The sequence below is a fragment of the Ilyonectria robusta genome, assembly GCF_021365365.1.
Source record: "Ilyonectria robusta strain PMI_751 chromosome Unknown BGZ61scaffold_21, whole genome shotgun sequence".
NCBI classification, from domain to species: domain Eukaryota; kingdom Fungi; phylum Ascomycota; class Sordariomycetes; order Hypocreales; family Nectriaceae; genus Ilyonectria; species Ilyonectria robusta.
In genome coordinates, this window is record NW_025764455.1 from 793,808 (window position 1) to 816,058 (window position 22,251).

A 22,251-nucleotide genomic window follows, 5' to 3' on the forward strand; every position below is an offset into this window, starting at 1 on the left:
ATGTGGAGCTGGGGCCCCATGGGGATGCCACTGGAAGTGGAGCTAAACTGCGGAGAGAAGTCCACTAAGAAGCACTCGGAGTTTGTCAACTTTCTCCGACAACGCGTGGCAAGGGCCTCGTGCGAGTGGAGAGGATCGCTCGGACGTTGGAGAGGGTTAATGCGATGTCCGAGCGATCCTGCACCAGGGATTGGGCGAGGCTAGTACATGGCCGCGGTGACGAAGCTGCAATACGACGAGAAGGGGACGAGACCCTATCGTCGGTGTGGTTTTGGCAAGGAGTTATCGGAGTTATGTTGAGTAGATCCTACTATTTCGCGCTGTATTTGGGATCTTCTTTCCTTCACGCCAAATTTACAGCACGAGTCAGGAGGTCGTGAACAATAAGTCAATTCAACAGCCACCTGCCTCGCGTAAACAGGGTCCGGTTGCAGCTACAAGATACCGGTTCCTAGACAGGACCACCGATGCTTTGAGGAACGGGACTAAACTGAGGCAAGAGTTCAAGTTCGAGCACAGTGGTAGGCGTCGGTCCGCTAGATCAGCGGGAAATCCCCCAACGAAGCTTGTTCCGCTCGTTGTGGTCGTTTGCTCACCCTGCCCTCCATCACCTTCAAATACACGGCTTGTACCTACCTCTCGTCCACCTTGTCCAGTCTTTACTACGGCACAAGCTTAAATACAGACTTCGGATTGATTCAGTTTTTATTGTTACTATTTTGTAGTTATTGTTGCCAGGAACGACTTATTACGGCCTCTGCATGAACCAACTGCAAAAGTCGCCGCCCGAGGTTGACCTCAAGCAGTGCGCAAAATGCTCTACGCCCCCGTACTGCTGCAGGGGCTGCTAAAAGGCAGAGTGGAAGGCCCATAAGAATATTTGTAGCAGACAAACCGACGCCATGGCACCATTTTTAAATAGGCCTGCAACCGCAAATTTATCGCCTCCAAAGGGGTTGGAACAAGGTGTCGCCTACCCATTTACTCGCCTTGATAATGGCACCTGGCTCTATGACTGAATAGAGAATGGTGTCTATGTGCTGTTCATTTATGTGTACCGCTTACACGTCAAGGGCATGCACAACATGGAAGGCGAGACGGATACAGACAGCAACGATGGCATCGCTGCCGGCATGTTGCGTGGCTTCCAGCGCTTTCTGGGGCGCGCCGTGGCTTGTTGTAGTCCGCTGCCACCCGTGGTCGGATTTCAAGCACAAGGATTGCGAGCTACTTGGTATTATGTAGAGATACCATGCTGGATAAGGGTTTTCCTGCACTTTACGGGGAACTGTTCCCCATAGTAGCATGTAAGATAGATATTAGGCTTTGGCTTAGCACGTTCTGTGCTCAATAGTGGACCTGCCTGGGGCGAGAAATTTACATACATATATTCAATTAACGGCAGGTCAAAATTGATTCATGTTTATGCATTCTAGATTCAATATTGATTGAGATTGAGTTGGCGCTGATTGTGAATCCACTCAATATATTGGAATTCGTTGGGCTGAGTGTATCATTGCTTGCATCCCAATTTCGAAGGGACAAACAGGAAACGGAGAAGCTATTGAGACTAGTCCTTTGCATTTCAAGGCGACAAAGACGCCCCCGCAGAAGGAGCCTAGTGCCTTAGTAGACCACTTAAAATAGACATCCATTCTTGCTCGTTGCGATGTGCTGGCTGGGAATACTTGGTTCAGGTCACGGTTTTGTCAAGGAACTCCTGGAAGAGTGAACGCCACTTGTAGCGCCTGGCTATGTGTGGGAGGTTACGGAAGCATTTTCCAGCAGATTCTATTTGCCAAGATAAGAGGGATGTAAACAGAGCGCAGGAGCAGGTGGCGGGTGGGATGGAGGTCAAGCCGATGTTGTCGATGAAGATTTAGCACCATGCAACTGGAGCAACCGCACGATAATATCATGCCCTTTATGAACGGCATAGGATAGCGGCGTCCGGCCGTCCTTATCGGCCGCCTCAATCTGTGCGCCCCAGCCAAGCAGTAGCTGTACAACAGCGCCATTCCCATGCACAGCGGCATGTAATAACGGCGTCTGCCCGTTATTATCGGTCACGTCAATTTGCGCACCCCAGCCAAGCAGTAGCTGTACAACATGCTTAAGCCCAAATGCGGCGGCATATAATAATGGCGTCCGCCCGTTTTTATCGGCCGCCTCAATATATGCGCCCCGGTCGAGCAGCAGCTGGATAATAGCCTTATCTCCCTGATGGACGGCATATAATAACGGCGTCAAGCCGTCTTTATCAGCTGCCTCAATCTGTGCGCCCCGGTCGAGCAGCAGCCGCACGACGGCCTCGCGCCATTTCTCGGCAGCATACGACAATGGCGTCCGTCCTTCTTCGTCCTTTAACTCGAGGTCGGCGTTATAGTTGCCCGAAGCGAGGACAAAAGCGAGGATAATCTCTTGGCCACACTCTGCTAGATATGAGAGGAGAGTTCGTTGTCGTGGAAACTTGAACTCGCGTCCAAGAGCAGCTTGTTTCTTTCCATCTGAGTAATATTGTTCACACAGGCCGTGAAGTAGAGACGTTTCGGGTTCAGCCTCCGCCTGGGCTCTCAAAAGTGCCAAGACCGCTTCGTGACCACCCGTAGCCAGCGCAGCAAGAATTGGCGGGCCATAGCGCTCAACTTCTACTTGGAAGCAGGATAGGTTGTTCGAGTGGATTCCAATGAGATTCGCCAGGTTATGTTCCGCCAATATATACAAAAGACTTGCTTCAGGAGTGTGTCGGCGCACTTCAAATCTCTCAAATAGGTTGTCGTGCGTGATCCAGTCGGCAACCTGAAAAGTCTGGAGAAAAGTCTTTTGGCTGACGCCGCCCCCTTCAGCCGCGTCTGCATGATACAGGACATTCTGTACAGCATACTCTAGGAACGGAAACGCTCTATCTCGCGATTGGCGAGCTTCTTCAGCTTCCTGGGACGATGCCTTCGGGAGTGAGATGCCAATGTTCAGATCAGCGAAGCCGATACCCATGTAACCGATGCAACACTGCTTTAGTCGCTCGTGACTTTCTCCTTGGAAGTTCCCTCCGAGGTCGGACCAAATTTCCTTCAGGCCGTTTTCTTTAAGAAGAAAGTCCCTGACTGACTCATGAATGAATTGAACCGTCGGGGCTTTTTTGGACCTGGTGACTTCGGCAAGCCCTTTAGAGGAACTGAGGATAAACCTTTTGATATCGGGTTCTTCGATTTCATCGGGATCCCACCCGGATACAGCCTCAGGGTCAACGCCGGACAGAACGGCAAAGTACAACTGCTCCGGCTTCAGCGGCTGCCTTGCGAAGAGCACCCACTGAATACACAGAAGTAACTCATCTCTGTTGCGGTGATCACGTGTCAAAATATCGCGGAATAACTCATGCAGGTCCCCAGGGATATCTCGGAGTCTTTGTCGAAGCGTATGCTTGCGGCCATCGTCATACTCCTGTTGCAAAATCCCTACCACCAGGACAACCCACATAAAGACCCCAGACGCCTTTTCTTTGAGATCGGCACGGATCCGCTCGGCGAGCTTACTGTGTCCAATCTTCAGCTCGTTGTCTAGGTAGCTGACAATGTCCTGTTCATGTCCCTCTTGCCCTTCGAGGACCAGGCCGAGTCCTTTCGAAACCGTGATGTGGGGGTAGTGCCTGCTTGAAAAGCAGACCTGGAATGCAATGCCGGCTGATGTTGTCAGTTCGCTCACGTGTTCGAAAAACGATATCATGTCCCGGATCTGATGCTCGTCGCACTCATCTAACGCATCAATGAAGCACACCAGTGATGACGTTCCAAGACCCTGTACAGCTTGTTCAAAGAGTGCTTTCAGTGAATCAACGCTCCACTGCTGGGAGCTACCATTCCATGTCACTAATCCAAGAGAATCGAAGACGCGCTGAAGTTCTGGAAGTCGTTCGAGAAGCTGTAGTAACAGTGATCGATACATCCCGATTGTCGACTTCTCCAGCTGCTCTCCTCGCGCATTGAAAAAGAAAGCGATAATGATCCTGTTCTTCATCTTCATTTGGGCATTGTTGAGAGCGAACTTCATCAACGTCGACTTCCCAGCCCCAGGCTTCCCCTTGATCCACAAGAAGCCGTGATGGTCGCCGAGCTTCTCGGGGTCAAGCCAGTCGATATACTCGGGTTTTACCAGCAGCCATTTACATGTCTTGGTATGTGCTTTCTTGATGCCCTCATGGCGAGCATCGATCTGGTCAAATCTCAATGAGTCCATTAGCACCCTTTTCTCTTCTTCATCCAGTGATCCGGGTGCTTCACAGAAATTTAGCTTAAGTATATTCTTGTAGAAGCTTCAAGTCAATCATTCTTACCGGCTTGAACTCGATGAGGTAAGGTTTGCAAACTTTGGTTATCGTCTTCATAACGGTGCCTTTTGGGTTTACCATCTCTGACACAGAGAGCATGCTCGTCGAGTCTGCGCTTAGCTTTGCCGTCCACACCTATCGCGACGGCGTCACTAGGGTAATCAATCAGCTCAAGACCCTTCCTGTAAGCGAAATAAACGTGATGCGTACTAGCTATTCTCTATAATCGGACCTTCTCTTCGTACGACGCTCTTGGGTGGAATCTCGGCCAAGACGGCCTTGGCGTAGGCGGCAGCCATTGCAGCAGCATACGGTTGCCATTCCTTATTCTTATGTTCGTCTCCATAGTCGCAGACCCCTCGAATGACGCCCACGGGAATGCGGTTCATTGTCCCAGCCGCCTCCATCTCGAGGCCAATGATGTTGTATTTGTCTCTCAGCTCATTCCGTTTCCGGGCATTCTTCATGAGCTTTTCTCCTGAGCCTATGGGTCCGTACCAGACTCGAGTTCTCTTGGAATCCAGCCTTCGTTCTCGTTCTACCAGACGTTCTGTGACACCGTCGTCAACTTGGTAGAGTGCATCTTTCTCTTGTCCGGGGTCGATGAATGTGCCGTTAGGATGCTCTTTGTCTTTGATATGCTCGTAATACGGCAAAAACATTTCTGCATCCTTCGGTGCCTTGAGTTTGATGCTGCCGATGGCTGATCGGACAACCGTTTCCGTTGTGGCCAATACGTGACCGAGGCGCAAGAGCTGAAGACAATCTTGACCTGTCTCCTTGCCTAGGTCGTAGGCTATAAGCCCCGCACTGTTGCCCTCAGGGATGCCCACGAGAACATCGCCAAGACGGATATCCAGTGGCGGATCTCGCGAGAGGTTGGGGAGTCCAGCCGCAACACCAACCAGCAAGCCGAACCAGAGATTCGGGAAAAACCTCTTCACCTGGCTGGCGAGGGCGGCGGCCGAGCCGGTACCATATTCTTGACCCGCCGGCAGGGTTGCAATGATGATATTGTGTCCGCATACATCGCCAGCTTGGAAAACGTAGTCATCACCGCGGCCCATCGGAAACCTGCCTTCGTGGCGATTATCCAACAAGTGTAGGGCAGCCCGTGCCTCGATCTCCAGCGGGGCGAGCCATGCGACGGTATAGAGCTCGGGATCTAACTCAGCCATTGAGTCAAAAGATCAAGAACCGGGAGGAATGTGTACAGGCCAGGCTGAGGCTCAACGACGGCAGCTGGGTTCGGGTCCTCGCGGTGCTTGTAGCGATGTCACGTAGCGTCCTACAACTTCGATAAATGGAAGTATGGCTTTGAATCCCTAGGCAGGAGCGATACGAGGAAATGCAACAAATGAGTGTACGATTCAATATCGCTTCATTCTGCGGCAACTGGGCGAAAAGCCCAAATGTGGGGTTGAGAGAAAAAAGAAATGGCGCGGCGAAGCTGAAGTCACGAGCCACATTTGTACCCAATGCCCTTGTGGCTGCTGCCTTCCAGCCTGACAGAAGCAATATGCAAGGCTGTGGCACTGCCCCAAAGGAAGAGGTCATAGAGCTCTGTGTGGTGTAATACGGGTTATGTTTATTCCGGCAGTAAATCTCCCCATCAGGCTGAGCTACCCTAGACAAAAGAGCAAAAGTATTCCTCTGGCTCAAGAAGTTTCTCGGTCACCAAAATAAACTTGCTGGATTTATAGATTATATTTGTTGAGTAATTGAATATTGAAAAAGAAGATTAATTAACTGTGCTGTCAAAGACAACCATTTGCTTATCTTTCCGGCATCTTGCACACACTGACTATCAGCTGGAGGCCGGAAACCGAGAAGCTCAGATCGAAAACTGCACTTGTGTTCCGTATTGTAATACTTGCACAGTTGAAGTGGATTGGCTCCAGATGATAAAAGCAGTGAAATGTATGGAATACAAAAAATGATTTGACCCATTTTTGACGTGAAGTATCGCCGTAAAGGATAGTCGGAGAATTTATCTTTGACGTTCGGGTCCGCACCACTTTCTAGTAGAGCCTTTAAGATGCGGAATTGGGCCGAGGAATCCGTGGCGTCCGTGGCGCAGTTATCGAGAAATCTGTCTGAAGTCATTTGCATACAGATCTGGAGTGGTGTTCTGCAGTAGTCCACTTCTGTAAGGTGCTCTGGCCGGTTGGGGTTAGCTCCCTTAGCAAGAAGCCAATTAACAGTATCGTCTTGCCAATGTTCGATAGCAACATGAATTGGGCGATGGTTTGGATATGCAAACATCAGATTAGGAATCTTCTCGTCGGTCCAGATTGGGTCTATCGTTTGACCATATTTTAAGAAGTATCCCAAAAGCTCGATATCGCCTCTCATTGCACCAATGAATAGAGGAAGGGAGTCGAGCCTCCGACGGCACTCCTTGTATAACTCTTTCCCAAAAATATGGTGAAACAACCGTGATACACTTGCGAGATTTTTAAGATCTCGAAGTGAATGAAGGTGTGGAACTAATGAAAATAGTAATTCTACAGGCAAGTCGCAGAATCTATTCAAGCGGCTATGCCCTGTAGTCTTGTCAGTTCTCTGTAAGGTATTTGAAAGGTTTCTTACCTAAGTTCAAAATGGTGCCAATGAAACGAAAGACGGTGATTGCCAGGCACTGACCTGGTGTCTGTTTAACTGTGACGGAGGAAATTGCTTGAACGGGACGAGGCGCTGAAGTGGAAGAATGCATGAAATATGCCTGGATCTCAGGATGAAGTCCACGGCGCCGCCCTTGCATATACCCAGAATAGTCCCTTAAATGATTAAGATGACCGTAGTACATCAATCCCTCCTCGTCATTAGCTATGCGATGCATTATTTGGCGAAACTCTTCTGGGCTACGCGTTACTTGGCGAAGCTCTTCTAGGCGAAGCTTTCTTGGCGTGAGGGTAGTTGACATATTGTGGAGTCTGATAATGGAAACAGGAGGGTCCTTGTGCCTTTGACTTTGCGCTTTGTTCTTAAGTATGTTGTTCGTATTGAATGTTGATCACAAAAACGAATCTCAGGTTGATGATGTGATGAAGGGTGTTCTGGATAAAGATCTTCAGATATAACCATGAGATGTCTCATGAGACTATTGGCTATTTCGACGTGCATTGGCCCCAGAACATGTTTCTTAGTTCCTGCGCTTGAATAAAAGATGCCAGAACGGTGTGAACTATAGCGTGAAGCTCATAGACACTTGGCTTTGAGCTGCTCATATGCGTTGTTCGGTTGGTGGCGCCTTCGGTGCATTGGCATGACAAAGCCCACCCCGTCTGTTCCCGCTCAAAGAAAATTAGACTTCTTTTGTTAGCTGGGATTTTTTTTGGAACAATTTCGCCAATGCGGATTGCTGGTCGCCGTGGCTCGCGAGTTCTGGTAGTGGGCGAGGTAATCAGCCCTTTCAAATGATTGATGGAACTTCGAACGTTGGAACAATTGGCTGAGCAGGAAGAGACAAACTAAGAATGTGTCATGTGATGGTATTGCAGCCAGGTAGATCATTTCTTCTACAGTTGTAGCTTATGTTGGCTACGGTTGCCAGGGGCGGATAGATGCAGCTGATGCTATGATGATGGTTCCATCTTCCCGTTGTATCAAGCGGGTCAAAATGCTCATTCGTGTCGTAAATGCGTCCATTACTTAAATTAGGTGACGCAGCTAATCGACCGGGAATTGTATAGCAGCCACTCGGACCGGTCTACGTCAGACGGGCCTGCATAGATAACTTCATCTTGATGCTAATTTCTGGAGTAGAGCTGGGGCCCCATGGGGATCCGGCGGAAGCGGAGTCGGACTGCGGAGAGGAAGCTCACTAAGAATAATTTGGAGTTTTGTCAAATTTCTCCGCATCTTGCTTGAGTCATGTTGCAGTCGTTGGTCATGCGATGTGCAGGGATCGGAGTTGATCAACTTTCTCCGACTCCACTATCGGAGAAAGAGTAGATCAACCGACTCGTTCTCCATGTCTCGGTCTTGGGCCAAATCACAACCGTTGAGGGCAACACGAGGAGCATGAATTCCCCACACAACGCTGGATCACTTGGGGTTAAAACGCAGCTGTGGTTCCTCGTACGAGATGATTATGCTGTGATTCCTAGACCCATGAACAGTCCTTCTCTTTAGGCCGGTGTACTCGCAGGCATATTCGCAGGCATATTCACCATTCAGTCAAACAACGTTCACCATGCCTCAACGTGAACGAATCCCCTCATCCTGGGCCGCAGACCCATCTCGGGAAGCTGTCGATGCGGCACCATCAGTCCACCTCCGCTGCGGCGATGCTACGCTCCCTTTCCGCTTCTCATTTGAAGCTGTCCGTTCCAACGTGTTCAGGACCACCTTTACGTCCGACACACATCCGAAGCCCCCGCATCCCAGCGTTCCACACGCTGAGGTGAAGCTGGATGGCGTCCAGCCTGCAGTGACGTCGTCTGAGAAAAACACCAAGATCCAAATTGGCGATGTCATTGCCAATATCGACTACACCGGAGAAACTCCCCTTCTCTCCGTTGCCTTTGAGGGCCAGTCGCCCATTTTGGAGGACGTCCCCAATCGATCATACGCCGTCAATGGCGATGGCGTCGCACACTACACCCGGTATAACCGCGGTACGCTTCACATGGGCCTTGGAGAGAAAGCAGCCCCAATGGACCTCTCAGGTCGGCGCTTCCAGTTATCCGCGACCGACAGCTTCGGCTACGACGTCCACCGAACTGACCCTCTCTACAAAAACATTCCACTGTTGATCAATGCCACGCCGCAAGGATGCGTTGCCATGTTCTCTACGAGCCATACCAGAGGCGAGTACTCTATCGGCTCTGAAATGGATGGCATGTGGGGCTTCTACAAGGTCTATCGACAAGACTACGGCGGTCTGGAGGAGTATATCATCACGGGAAAAACCCTCAAGGACATCGTTCGGACCTACGCCGACTTGGCGGGATACCCACTTCTCGTTCCTCGCTGGGCGTTTGGCTACCTCTCGGGTGGCATGAAGTATTCCATGTTGGATAGCCCACCTGCGGGTGAAGCTCTACTAGAAATGGCCCACAAGATGAAAGAGCATGGCATCCCTTGCTCAGCTTATCAGATGTCTTCTGGGTATACCGTCGCCGAGCAGCCTCCCAAGAACCGACACGTCTTCACCTGGAACCGACATCGCTTTCCCGATCCCGAGGGATGGATCAAAGAGTATCATAAGCTGGGCATGAGACTCATCGCCAACGTCAAGCCATATCTCACTTCCAGCCATCCTGAATACGAAAAGCTCAAAGCAGCTGGAGGTCTGTTTCTAGACCCCCGCACGAAGCAACCAGCTGTGACGAAGCTTTGGAGTGCCGGTGGCGGCGAAAGAGATGATGGCGGTCACATCGACTTTACTTCAACTGCCGGCTTCAATTGGTGGTTCGATGGTATCAAGAAGCTCGCAGAAGAAGGCATCGACTGCATGTGGAATGACAACAACGAGTACACAATCCCAGACGATGATTGGGAATGTGCACTAGATCTTGGCCTGCCCTCTCTTACGGTCCCTCCAGGTCTTGAGAAGCGCCCTCAGGTCGGTCTTTGGGGCCGCAGCCTCCACACCGAGCTTCATGGCAAAGCATCCCATGATGCGCTTCTCGCCGTCAACCCGGACGTGCGGCCATTTGTGCTTACGCGGAGTGCTACAACGGGCACGCTTCGATATGCCTGCAGCTCGTGGAGCGGCGATAACACAACGAGCTGGGATAGCATGCGAGGGTCAACTGCACTATCGCTGACAGCGGGCGTTTGCCTCATGCAATGCTATGGGCACGATATTGGTGGCTTCGAAGGTCCCCAGCCCTCCCCAGAGTTGCTGCTTCGTTGGATCCAACTGGGCATCTACTCGCCCCGTTTTGCCATCAACTGTTTCAAAACAGGAGAAGACAATTCGGTCGGCGATGTCATTGAGCCATGGATGTACCCATCTATTACCCACCTAGTGCGCAAGACTATCAAGCGCCGCTATGCTCTTATCCCATACATCTACTCTCTCTCGCTTGAGAGCCATCAAATTGCCACACCACCGCAACGCTGGGTAGGCTGGGGCTACGAATCGGATCCAGAGGTCTGGAAACTCCTTGACGGAGAGACCCAGTACTGGTTGGGCGATTCCATGCTTGTCGGAGGCGTGTTCGAGCCAGGAGCAAGCAAGGCCAAGATCTACTTGCCCAAAGCTTCAGATGACGACGAGGGTTACCTGAACCTCAACGCACCATATCAATACCTCGAGGCAGGCCAGTGGGTTGAGCTGGATGCCGAGTGGCATGGTGCGGGAATTCCAGTGCTGGGCAAAGTCGGCGGTGCGATTCCCATCGGGCGAGACGTTCAGGTTCTGTCACCAGGAGAGAAGGAAAACGTGGCCGACTTGCCACTGGATGACTATAGAGCGATCGAGATCTTCCCGCCCAAGACTGCCTCGCGCAATGGCCAATGGCACGAGACGACGTGGTATGAGGACGATGGCATGTCGGTGGCAACCAAGAACAAGATTTCATCCTACACCATTAGCTACACCGCGACAGAGTCTGAGATTCGGGTCAAGTTTGCAAGAGATGAGTCTTCGGGCTTTGAGGCGCCGTGGAAGACGCCGGTGATTGTGCTGCCATCGGGCGATCAAAGGAGCGTTGTAAGCGCGGATGGAAAGACAACGTCGTCTTTGGGTGTCGATGAACAGGGGAGAATGCAATTCGAATTTAAGTAGAGGGATCATAGATTGAAGTGCAGCATAGATAAAACAAATTGACACAGAGGGTTTGTCTTATTCATTTGGGAGCTTTGCGTTGAAACACATGTTACCCAGGCCGATGTGCCAATTACTTTTGGCCCTTGAGACTCCTCGAAGCTATTTTCATTCTACTGTTGCTATCAATCTAGTAACGATATCGTAGATCATGCTCCTCCATACTGCTCCTCGAAGGAAGGTTGACCACCCGTTATATGAAGAAACTCCCAGCTGGCGGGGTATCGGAAAACCTCGGACATTCCGTAATCAAATAGATCATCGCAGAACTCATTAAATTGGGAACAAGGCCCATCAAGATTCAGCAAAGGTTGTGCAAATTGGTCCTGATAGCTCTGATGACTGTCCGAAGCTTGCCCTGCCATGCAAGGATGGTTCGGTTGGAGGGAGACAGCGGTTGAGAGGAGGGACTCATCTAAAGTGGCTGCTGTGTCATTTTCATGACGTGATGTTTCTTCTGCGGTGCCGGTCGTTCTGGAATCGGCGCCATCGCTTGATTGAGCGGGCTGGTTGGCGTCACTTGGCTGCTGGTCAACTGTGACCGACATGCAAGATCTCCACAATCTCTTGGCCAGTCTGGCCACGCCTTGGGCGCTTGTCCACCGCTGACCAAGGGAATCAAGCGCATTGCAACAAAGACCAAGGTCGTGAAACGCCGTGTCTGTGTCTCGCCTACCGTCACGCAGAGCGCGGTATATCACAGTCGTAGCCATGGATATGGCGTATGGCACCAGCGGGAGTGGGGGAAGAGTCTTATGCTGTCCCCGAGCGATAATACCGAGAACACTATCTGCTGATGCTAGTCGTCGAGTGTAATGAATGGTCCCCGGTCCGCTATGTCGACAGGACAGCATGGCAGCAACATGGTACCATATTTCGAGGTACCCTTGGGTTTTGTTAGTGATAGGAAACTGATTGACAAAGTGACCCACCTCTATGAGCTCTGTGACAGCTATTTAAATCAACGCCTGAAGTAAGCTCCGCGAATGAAGGAAAATATTGACAGTCGTCAACAGTTGCAGTGGAGCTCGCTTTGTAGACCTTGGTCGCCGTAGCCATGAGGTCTCCTAAAATCAAGGAGACTGCCATAAGCCGAGACCGGTATGTGCCTGCGGTAGGGGAGATGCGTTTAATCGAAATGTCGGTATCGTCAATGATAAAAGGCGCTGCTCCCATGATGGGCTTGTTCAATCGGTCGAAATTCCGAAGAGACCACCACAGATAATCACACTGTTCCTGCTCCGAGTTTCCGGCAATGGTGAAGTGTAGAGATACTGACCACGCTTCGCTGATGGCTTGTGATAGGTAACTCGAGGAACGGTCGACACCGCCCTGGCCATCATTGTGTAGATGCATCAATGCCAAGACCTGAATCTTGGTAACTCGATCCGGTTCGAGATTTGCCTTGATTGCAGCATCAAGGCCAGCAAGCAACTTGGAAGCAAAGTTCATGTGGTTGAACAGCGGGCCGCCGTCGCTGAGTCTGAGGAAAGGAGCGGCTTGCTGGGCTTTACAAATGACGAGGCATATTGCCCTCACCAGGTAGATGGACGATCGCCCATTGCTCAGATCGCGAAAGACGCTGACCGCATCCATGACAGGGATCAGATCGTCGAGGAGGGAGATGTAGATCGGCAGAAGGCCCTCGGATGTTGTTCTAGGTAGTTCAAGGAGTGCACCCACGTCTTCAAGATATTTCCGATGGTGTTCAGATAGCTTAGGTACAGCGGTTCGTCTCTTGTATCTTCTGTACCAGATAACTTTGCGGCGTGCACTTTGACATGCAGTCGTTTGGGTACGACTCAGACTGGCTCGCAACGGAGCGGGGCATGGTTCCAGCTGATCGCCTGTCAATGGCTGGGCCAGAGGGGATAAGTCCTCGAGGACGGACTCGGGATCGTATTCGTGAACAGGCACCGGACTTGTGCTCGACGTTGGCGCAATTATCGACTCCTGGTGTGAGTCGAATGGTGAAGCTTCGCCATCTTGCACGATGCCAACGCCACTATCACAGTCTTGGTCTTTTGTCGGCGGGAGAAAAGACGGCGGATTATTATCATGGTAGCATCTTTTCTTGCGCGTACGACAGCCCTGGCAAGGTAGATTTGGCCCAATGATGTCAGCAACCTAGACCTCTCCTTTGAAGCTGAGACTTATCTTGCGCAGTTCTCTTTCTTGACGGTGTTCCAGAAGACTGCCACACTAGTTCCATTTTTGCTACAGTGGCATCGCCTTCTTTTCGATAACAGCCGCTCCGTCAGACTGACCTTCAGCGGCACGGTAAAACAGCAGATTGCAGAGGAGAGTAAATCAAGCATCGGCATCTCCCCTCTTTGGAAAAGTGCGTCGGTAATGGCTGCCGACCCAAAAGGAGGAATTGTTTTGCCGATCCCTGCAGGTGCATCACGATGGCTTCCCCGCACTCCGTGACTGGGTTTGGAACAAGTTGTAGTCGGTAATATGTATCCGTAACATCGGATCCAATGTCAGTCGTCTTGCTCCTCACACCTTGAGCTAACCTACTAGGGGGCCTCAAGAGCAACGCCCGCAGTAGTAAGCCAGGCATCGTACCGTAGAATGTATCATTCGCGGGGTTTACTCGTTTGGCAGATCATTGGGTGGTAGGTATCCCCGCACGCTTCCAACCCACACTAACAGTCCCACCCGCCTCTCAACCCGAACAAGCGAAAGTCATCCATCATGGAGCTGCTTGATAGCGTGCTCGAAGATGTTAACAGTCAATCTGTGTACCAAGCGTCTTTATTGACTGCTCAAACAGGGTGTTATCAGGGTTCTGCCTTTGTATTTTGTATCATGATAGTAGATCGTTCGGTTACCTTGGCAAAAGCACGGCCAGCATAATTCTTTGCAAAGTCATGTCCATCGGAGATTGCAGATCCGGCACTTCTTGGTTCGTCATGATCATGATTTGGTACCGTTCCCAAAGTAAGAGAGGTTGTCAAAGCTGGTGGCGACCTATCCTTACTCATACGCCGCCTCTTCGGATTCCTCTCCTCAAACGCTTCCAGTTCAGCTGCATTTGCCAGGACCCACGATCTTAGTCGAGATCTCCCACTGCATTCTTCTAGGTCTGGGTCCTCCCTCTGATCGTCGATTTGTCGTTTCGGCATCCCTTCCTCGTTTTGCCCAGTTTGAGAATCTGTCTTCCTAGACCGCTTAGTAGGGCTTGAGCTTCGTGATCCTCCACCGCCGTACAAGCCGTTTCTCTGCACACGATCCATTTGTACTACACTAGTAATCCAAGCCGGACATCCGTTGGCATCGTTGGCGCGCTGCATGATCGCAAGCTTCCGCCTATCACCTCGGAGAATAAAATCCTTGATGCAGGCAAAGACGGTCAGGGCAAACCGGGCGAATAAGAACTCTATAGCCACGGACTCCAGACTATGAGCTTTCCGGTTATGGATGTCAAATGCTGTATCTCCGAGGTTCTTAACGATGGAGAAGAAATGCACCACCAGATGCCGTTGCCCTTGGCCATCTTGCTTAGGCACTAAAGCAAAAGCTCGGTTATCAAAGACCCTGTGCAGATCGGGGCGGAGCCGACAGATATTTTCTTCGCTATCTGTGACAGATCTTGCCCCAGCTGAATAGTCGAACATGGCATTGTCCGTATACCATTTATCATGGGCTTGAGGGATAACATGAGCTGTGTCGATAGTGCGAGACCCGGAGATGATGCAACTGGGCTGATGGTCGAGTTTAGTTGGTGCCAAAGCTTGCCAGCTTTGCGGAAGTGACGCGGGGAAGCGCCATTCTTGAAAATTGGGCGTCACTGCGTATGATGTAGTCTCGTTCCCGTCGCCTAATTGTTTGGATCATCAGCTTTATTATAAAACACAAGTGATGAGGGATCAAAACTGAATCGATCTTGAGGGTATGTACCTTGTGGAACATGGAGATAGTAATGGTTGCGCATCAAAATGCCTTCCCGAGAAATGCGAACTCTATCGTGGCCTGGGCGGTCGTAGCTTAAATAGGCAGTATCAAATTCATTACCAGTAATGATCTGGCAGGCCAACAATACAGTCTCAAAGTGAACTCCGTGCTTTGTGCTTATGGGTGTATTGTCGGCGGTATTGGTGTTCTCGTCATCAGTTTCGTCCTGTGAATCTACGGCGTCGAGTCGCGGTAGCGAGAACATGTTATCCTCGCCCCGGATATACCCCGGATGCCATATTGAGATCTGAGAGCGGAAGTGCGCCGGGATCTCAGGTGTGAACTGACATTCCCCTAAGCGCATGACGTGTATCGAAGGTTTCGCTTTTAGCGTGGTTGGTGAGAACTCATCTAACTTTTGGGGTTTCAGATGGGTCGAATCAAGTAAGTGGATGATTAAAACCTCTTTTTGTCGAGACTAAGTTCGTTGAGTCGCCCGTGAACCAGCGACGTGTATCTCAAAGGCGGTTTGGACAAGGAGTTGTTTACCTACTTTTCCGTTGTAGCGTTGGCTGGTCATTTCGTTGGCCGAAGTATTCCCGGCACGTGACGGTCTCCAAGGCCCCTCCTCAGATCCTTCTTGTCGAGACATTCAAGTCTCCTCCTTTCTATGCCTATATTTCCTAGACGCCTAAATTATTCTCTGTCCCGTAGGCAGAATCGCAGATCAAGGTGTCTCAAGCACCCGACCATAAATTACAGTTTCAGTTCTTTAACACGAGAATGGCCAGACAGGGTTGTAACAGCACGGTAAACTGTAGGCGATTGACTCAACCGGCAATAGGTTCTCAATATTTTGCACACCATGGCACATGCTCATATTTACCTACGCCCATTCATTCTTTTTAGGGGAAGTGTTGTTTTTCGTACCGCAACACGTGTTAATCCCGCCCTGAATTGAGAAGCTTCCGCTTTCCTACCCCCACAAATGGTGTGGTTGCGTGGCGGCAGACCTAACCTATACCGCATTTGGGTCGGCACTGTGATCCATTGCAAGATGTACTTTGCATGAATTTCTCACAACCCAATGGTTGCTTGCCGAGTGTGAAAGTGACTGGGCCGTTTTCGTCATCAGACATGTCAGTTGCAGAGTCAAACGCCAATGGGCAATTGGTACGTAGCTGCCCGAGGGCAGAATGTAAGCCTGAAAGCTCGTGTACAAATAGCACCAAACTTGATCCGCCTTGATCTTGCTTTCTATCAAACCTTACATCTCACCAACATCTCAACCTTCAACGAATATTACTTCTGCACCCTACCCTACATCATGACTTCGCCTCAGCTCAAACGCTACGCCATCGTCGGCATGGGCGTCCGGTCCGAGTTCTACTACAAAAGCATCATCCAAGACTTCAATGAGGTCGCCAAACTCGTCGCTATTTGCGACACAAACCAGACCCGCATGAATGCCGCCAACGATCATATGGTCGAGCTGGGAGGGTCGCGTTTGCCCACTTACAAGGACGCAGACTTCGACAAGATGGTCCAAGAGCAGAAAGCAGATGTCGTTATTGTCACAACGATCGATCTCTTTCACCATGTCTATTGTATCCGTGCCATGGAGTTGGGCTGCGATGCGATTACCGAGAAGCCCATGACCATCGACGAGGAAAAGCTGCAGCTCATGATTGACGCCGAGAAGAGGACTGGAAAGCAGATCCGAGTTCTCTTTAATTATCGCTACGCCCCTCACCACACCAAGGTTCGAGAGCTTATTGACTCCGGTGTCATTGGCGAGATCTCAACCGTCCATATGGATTGGATCCTCGATTGCGCACATGGATCCGACTTCATGCGCCGTTGGCACCGGAACAAGGAGACTAGCGGAGGCATTCAGATGCACAAGTCGATTCACCATTTCGACCTGGTCCACTTCTGGTTAAACACTGAACCTGAACTGGTCTACTGCATCGGCGATCTGAAGTTTTACGGAAAAGAAAACGCGCAAAGACGGGGCGTTCAAAATCTCGGAGAACGTTATCTTGGCAACGATGATGCCAAGAATGACCCGTTTGCTTTTCAGATCGATGAGAGCGATCGCCTGAAGAAACTCTACTTGGACGCTGAGCATGAAGACGGCTATATCCGGGACCGGAATTGCTTCGCTGAAGGCATAACCATCGAAGACAACCTCTCCATGATCATCAAGTACAAGAACAGCGCTGTCATGACGTACAACACCTACGCATATGCGCCATGGGAGGGTTACCGCTGCGTCTTCAACGGAAGCAAGGGCCGAATTGAGATCAACGTTGTGGAGAGTGGTTATTCGGCAGGCGGCGAGCCGGTCGCCAAGGAGAGCGATAGTGGCAAGGACCAGCCCTACATCCAAGGAGGTGTTGAGAACACAAAGATTGTCGTGTACCCGTTGTTCGAGGCTCCGTATGTGGTGGATGTTGTCAAGGCAGAAGGCGGACATGGCGGTGGTGATCCTGTTCTTTTGCGAGATGTCCTCGTTGGTGACTTGAAGGACAACTTCAAACGGGCTGCCTACATCCGCGACGGCGGCAATGCGGTCTTGGTGGGAGTTGGTGCGAATCATTCCATGAAGACTGGTTTGCCGATTAAAGTACAGGATTTGGTCCGCTGGTAATGGTTGAAGAGAACCGGGCTCTTCATCGGCCATTCAATTCAGTAGTCAACTTCATAGGCTGATATTAATAAGAAATTGTTGGTCCAAAGTACGGAACGGCTAGTGAGACCTCGGATCAATAACTTGCTATATCCAAACGTGTCCGGAATGACATAGCTACTTCGCTGCATCGGGGATTTTCGGTATAGATTTAATATGTTGGTCTCCGCCTGGATAACCCTGAATGATGATTCGCAATTCATGTGAAGATTGATTCCAATCGGCGAATTGTGTCTTGTCCGATCACTCCGATAACATGATCTCGGCCAAAGGCTGAACACGCCTATCTCTAGATCGATTTATTATTGTGGATTTATTCCACCAATCTTAGTCTCGCCTTTTTCGAACAGAGTCGGCACCGGCCGATTTACGGATTGCCCCGACGTGTCACCGTTAGTTTGCACTAACCCCGCTTATTACCATCACTGTAGCACGCCTATCTCTTCTGTTATCGCGACTTTGGTGAGAACTTTTCTTGACCAGTTTCCAAGCACTCTTTGAATCTCGCCTCTCGCCAACCTAAGTCAGCGCTGCGACTGGAGTCGGCAACGTGGATTTCCGCCAGAGCAATCATTCCCAGTCGAAAATATGGGATTAGATGCTCCGAACAGACACAGGGAGAGCGCACCTCAAGCGCACCAACCCACAATCGAGTCCGGCAAGTACACGAATCACGGTCTGTACCACACCGCCGTGTACAATATACTAACAATTTCGCATGATGCAGATATCCTAGCAAATGATGACATCAACTATCCAGAGGGAGGATCTGAGGCCTGGATGGTTGTTGTCGGTGCCTGGTGCGCAATGATTCCTCCGATGGGCTTGATTAATACGCTCGCTGTTCTTCAAGCTTGGGTGTCAGAGAACGAGCTCCCGAACATCACTGAGAGCAAGACTGGATGGATTTTCAGCTGCTACGCATTTTTTATCACCGCTTGTGGTGCCCAAGTTGGTTCGTACACATCGACAGCAACCCTTTCAACACGAGAATAATCCTAACGATTCACCCTCGCAGGTCCTATTTTCGATGCACACGATATCAAGGTGCTGATGTTGCCCGGCTCCATTGGTATAGTTGCATCTATGATCTTCCTGAGCCTATCAAAAGGTAATAGTCTGGCTCTTTTAATTCGGGGGAGCGTAATACTAACTATTATCTACCAGAATTTTACCAGTTTCTTCTTTCCTTCGGCGTCTTGGGTGGAATCTCAGCCTCCTTGCTTTTCAATCCGAGTTTATCCGCAATAGGCCACTGGTTCTGCAAACGCCGAGCCTTTGCAACTGGCCTGGCGTGCACTGCCGGCGGACTCGGCGGAGTTGCATTCTCTCTCATCATCTTATATCTTGCGCCTCGCATTGGCTTTCCCTGGGCGATCCGTGTTATTGCCTTTATCTCTACTGGTCTCTTAATTATCGCCAATATCTTCCTGCGGAAACGCATACCTGCGAATAAAAACGCCAGGGTATCCATCAACTTTGGACTCCTTCGAAACACCAAGTTTGCGGTCACAGTCTTGGCCATCTTCTTTGTTGAGTTTGCCGTCTTCATCCCTTACTCATACATATCGTCATACGCTCTCTATCACGGGTTTAGCTCACGGCAAGCATACTTGCTTAATGTGCTCCTTAACGCTGGGGCTATACCAGGCCGCATTTTCCCCGGTTACATTGCGGACCGCTTCGGGGCCTTTAATACGATGTGCGTAACTACATTAACGTGCGCTGCTTTCATATTGGGCCTTTGGTTGATAGCAGACGGAGGACAAGCCAAAACCATGTCTTTTTCTGTGCTCTTTGGTTTTTGGTCTGGAGCCGCTATCAGCTTATCACCAGTGTGCGTATCGCGAGTTTGCAAGATTGAAGACTATGGGAAATCTAGCGGCATGGCATATTTCATCGCCAGCTTTGGGGCGTTGATTGGCATTCCTATTGCCGGAGCGCTGCTGGATACAACGAGCGATCCATATCAATCTCTGATCGTCTTCGCGGGTGGGTTTTACGTGGCTGCCTTTATTGTATTTTGTGTGGCTAGGGGAATAGCAGGTGGTTGGAAACTGGGACCGTTTTAGATCATGATGCCGCAAACGGTTGCGGGCAAAGCTGTGAACCCTTCAGGAATATTCATGCCTTTATTGGGTTGAACCCTCTCCATATACAGCTTCCAGTATGGGGAGTCGGTGGCGAAGAATTCGTCATCAGCCTCTTGGGCCTTGAACTCTGGCTTGGAAAGATGTTCATGATGAGGCTAGAACTGATCCGCGTATGATAGTGGATCAAACGAATACAATGTTATTAGATCGTTATCGAGTGTGGGGAGATACACTTGCCCAAACTGAACCGATCCCGACTACCCCGCAAGAAAACCGCCTGCTCGCCATGCGTCCAAAAGAGGAAGTCTGCCTGCGTCCCTTGATATGCATCCATTTATTTATTTATTTCTGCTTCCTCATAAGGTGCTTCACTGAAGCGATAGATTTCATCACAGAAACGCCAACTTTTTTAACGAGCTCTCACACCATTGATAGTGTATTTATTACCCGCCCCTCTGTCAATAATTCAAGATCTTTTCTAATCTAGTCCTACATAGTGGCACAGTCTTCATTACTCAACAATAATGCCTGCTTCACAAGGAAATACCACGGGTACCTTTGACCCGAAGTCTGTCCCTCATGGCCACTGGGATTCCTTTCCCGAGGAGCCATTTCCTCTATACGAGGGCACCAAATCCATTATCTATCGATCCAAAGACGGCAAAGTGGTTGTCGGAATGTTGCGTGAGAAGGGAAAAGACACCCTCGTGTGGCCAGTGGATGAGTTTCTGTACGTCACGGAAGGATGGATCAAAATCGACGTCAAGGACGGTGAAAAGTTTACGTTGCACAAGGGGGATGTGATGGTTATGCAAAAGGGCCAGACAATTACCTTTGAGTGTAGCGATGATTTTGCCAATGTTGCAGTCTTCATCGACATGCAAGAGAAGGTTGAACTTGTTTAATTGGGAGGATATCTTGAAAGACCCGAACTTGGAGTAAATTCAAGCCAAATTGAGATAGAGAATTGATTTGAAGTTTATGCCGTGGATGGTGAATGCATCGTCCTTGTCAAACAGCATACGCTTAGTGTAGAAGTAATGGGAATTTCAGACGCTCACATAGCAGCAACTTTTGAAGCCAACTGAGCATGGTATAATCTTGTATTGTATTGATGCTAAATTATACAAAGTAAGCATTTATTCTACAGCTTATTTTCAAGTTTCACTGGACCATAGGCTTGGATGAAACCCTTGATTGTTTGAAGTTGGGCTTCGGCACCCGTTCGTCCCCGAGCTCGTGACGCAATTTCCTTCAATCGCCGGTTTTCCTTCACGAGGTTCTCATCAGTGGGTTGGCCATTGCAGTAGTCGCCTTTGATGTAATTGCAATAGTTCCTCAGACCATTGACCTCCTTTGTTTTACCAGGAGTGGCTGCCTTCAGCGGCTCAAAGTCCGGAACGAATCGCGCCGTCTGGGTACCGGTGACGGAGTTGTAGGCGTCGGCGACATCTTGGAAACCCATGTAGTCAGAGATGGCCCAGATGGTTCTCTTGTCGTAACTCGTGGGATCGAGGAAGACGGCATGCACCGCATCGCCGTAGTCGTCACGCACCGACGTCCAGGGAATCCTCTCTGGTTGATTGGGCATGGGGAACAACTTCAAAGTGAGGAACCCCTCCGAGTCTGGGATAGTCGCGAAGCCTCCAAAAGCCTTTCCATAAGCCTCCATCCAAAAGATATCCATGGCCCAACCGATGTTGACTTCGACGAAGGATGCAAAGCCAGCTTTGCGCCCGTAATTGGCAATGGCATTCTTGTTATCGAAAGAGAGGATTGAGACTTCGCCGTTGGTGAGCTTTTTGGCCTCGGGCAGTCCGGAGAAGACAAAGTGCTTGACGCCCTGTCTCATTGCAGCATCGATAACAATTTTGCCCATGGCTGACTCTGGAGGCCCAATCTCATTCTTGAAGTTTGGGTCGTCCGAATCGGTATTCAGAAAGACGCCGTACGCGCCCTGGAAAGCGACATCAAGTTCCTGTGGGCTCCAAGAGTCTGCTTTAATAACCTCGAAGCCTTGATCAACGAGTCGCTTTGCTCTGGTTGTGGTTGTGTCGCGAGTGGTTAGTCGCACCCAAAAGTCGGAATTGTCATGGAGGGAGCGGGCGACGGAACCTCCGACCATGCCCGACCCTCCAATTACGACAATTATCTTCTTCTCGGAAGGGACAGCGGCGACCATGATTATTTAGATAAAAGTGATATCAGTTGAAAATAATAACAAGATATGAGATTAACTGGGCGGATGTTGAAGACTGAGGTCGGTGAGATATCCCGAATGTGAAAGGTTAAGTACCAGGGGCAACGACAGCCTGTGCCTGGATGGAGCTTCGGCCGATAAAGATGTCGAGACTCGCAATGAGTCTTGATCGGGTAATGGATGAATGAAGTGATTCAGATACCGATTTGACTCCGATCTGCGACTCTACCCCGCAAGTTATCGCTGCAATCCATTGCT

At 50.2% G+C, this 22,251-nt stretch overlaps 10 protein-coding genes across 10 annotated transcripts; 4 read left to right on the forward strand and 6 right to left on the reverse strand.

Moving 5' to 3' along the window:
• Positions 1 to 1,370: 1,370 nt before the first annotated feature.
• Positions 1,371 to 5,739, reverse strand: BGZ61DRAFT_427876 (uncharacterized protein). The gene is made up of 3 exons (XM_046243718.1): positions 4,538 to 5,739; positions 4,334 to 4,479; positions 1,371 to 4,274 (listed from the first exon to the last, which is right to left on the reverse strand). Exons 1-3 carry the CDS (start codon positions 5,503 to 5,505, stop codon positions 1,855 to 1,857), a joined length of 3,534 nt encoding a protein of 1,177 aa, XP_046099752.1. The 5' UTR covers positions 5,506 to 5,739; the 3' UTR covers positions 1,371 to 1,854.
• A 292-nt stretch (positions 5,740 to 6,031) lies between these two features.
• On the reverse strand, positions 6,032 to 7,253 carry BGZ61DRAFT_482430 (uncharacterized protein; the record flags this gene model as incomplete). The annotated part of the gene is made up of 2 exons (XM_046249396.1): positions 6,032 to 6,816; positions 6,974 to 7,253. The coding sequence occupies 2 exons, from the start codon at positions 7,251 to 7,253 to the stop codon at positions 6,032 to 6,034; spliced, it is 1,065 nt and encodes a 354-aa protein (XP_046099753.1).
• Positions 7,254 to 8,837: 1,584 nt separating this feature from the next.
• BGZ61DRAFT_458942 (glycosyl hydrolases family 31-domain-containing protein) lies at positions 8,838 to 11,112 on the forward strand. The gene has a single exon (XM_046246822.1). The coding sequence runs from the start codon at positions 8,961 to 8,963 to the stop codon at positions 11,067 to 11,069; it is 2,109 nt and encodes a 702-aa protein (XP_046099754.1). The 5' UTR covers positions 8,838 to 8,960; the 3' UTR covers positions 11,070 to 11,112.
• A 14-nt stretch (positions 11,113 to 11,126) lies between these two features.
• BGZ61DRAFT_104124 (uncharacterized protein) lies at positions 11,127 to 13,607 on the reverse strand. Its single transcript, XM_046236865.1, has 3 exons — positions 13,266 to 13,607; positions 12,041 to 13,207; positions 11,127 to 11,994 (listed from the first exon to the last, which is right to left on the reverse strand). Exons 1-3 carry the CDS (start codon positions 13,318 to 13,320, stop codon positions 11,258 to 11,260), a joined length of 1,959 nt encoding a protein of 652 aa, XP_046099755.1. The 5' UTR covers positions 13,321 to 13,607; the 3' UTR covers positions 11,127 to 11,257.
• BGZ61DRAFT_104132 (uncharacterized protein) lies at positions 13,302 to 13,784 on the reverse strand. The gene has a single exon (XM_046236866.1). It carries the CDS (start codon positions 13,672 to 13,674, stop codon positions 13,378 to 13,380), a length of 297 nt encoding a protein of 98 aa, XP_046099756.1. The 5' UTR covers positions 13,675 to 13,784; the 3' UTR covers positions 13,302 to 13,377.
• On the reverse strand, positions 13,608 to 15,540 carry BGZ61DRAFT_104123 (uncharacterized protein). The gene is made up of 2 exons (XM_046236864.1): positions 15,015 to 15,540; positions 13,608 to 14,934 (listed from the first exon to the last, which is right to left on the reverse strand). Exons 1-2 carry the CDS (start codon positions 15,370 to 15,372, stop codon positions 13,895 to 13,897), a joined length of 1,398 nt encoding a protein of 465 aa, XP_046099757.1. The 5' UTR covers positions 15,373 to 15,540; the 3' UTR covers positions 13,608 to 13,894.
• Positions 15,541 to 16,335: 795 nt separating this feature from the next.
• Positions 16,336 to 17,661, forward strand: BGZ61DRAFT_361444 (uncharacterized protein; the record flags this gene model as incomplete). Its single annotated transcript, XM_046241265.1, has 1 exon — positions 16,336 to 17,661. One exon carries the CDS (start codon positions 16,336 to 16,338, stop codon positions 17,659 to 17,661), a length of 1,326 nt encoding a protein of 441 aa, XP_046099758.1.
• A 544-nt stretch (positions 17,662 to 18,205) lies between these two features.
• Positions 18,206 to 19,947, forward strand: BGZ61DRAFT_398063 (major facilitator superfamily domain-containing protein). Its single transcript, XM_046242983.1, has 4 exons — positions 18,206 to 18,358; positions 18,428 to 18,655; positions 18,719 to 18,811; positions 18,868 to 19,947. Exons 1-4 carry the CDS (start codon positions 18,289 to 18,291, stop codon positions 19,770 to 19,772), a joined length of 1,296 nt encoding a protein of 431 aa, XP_046099759.1. The 5' UTR covers positions 18,206 to 18,288; the 3' UTR covers positions 19,773 to 19,947.
• Positions 19,948 to 20,317: 370 nt separating this feature from the next.
• BGZ61DRAFT_482436 (uncharacterized protein) lies at positions 20,318 to 20,698 on the forward strand (the record flags this gene model as incomplete). The annotated part of the gene is made up of 1 exon (XM_046249397.1): positions 20,318 to 20,698. The coding sequence occupies one exon, from the start codon at positions 20,318 to 20,320 to the stop codon at positions 20,696 to 20,698; it is 381 nt and encodes a 126-aa protein (XP_046099760.1).
• A 239-nt stretch (positions 20,699 to 20,937) lies between these two features.
• On the reverse strand, positions 20,938 to 21,975 carry BGZ61DRAFT_361517 (uncharacterized protein; the record flags this gene model as incomplete). Its single annotated transcript, XM_046241274.1, has 1 exon — positions 20,938 to 21,975. The coding sequence occupies one exon, from the start codon at positions 21,973 to 21,975 to the stop codon at positions 20,938 to 20,940; it is 1,038 nt and encodes a 345-aa protein (XP_046099761.1).
• Between the last annotated feature and the right edge of the window lie 276 nt (positions 21,976 to 22,251).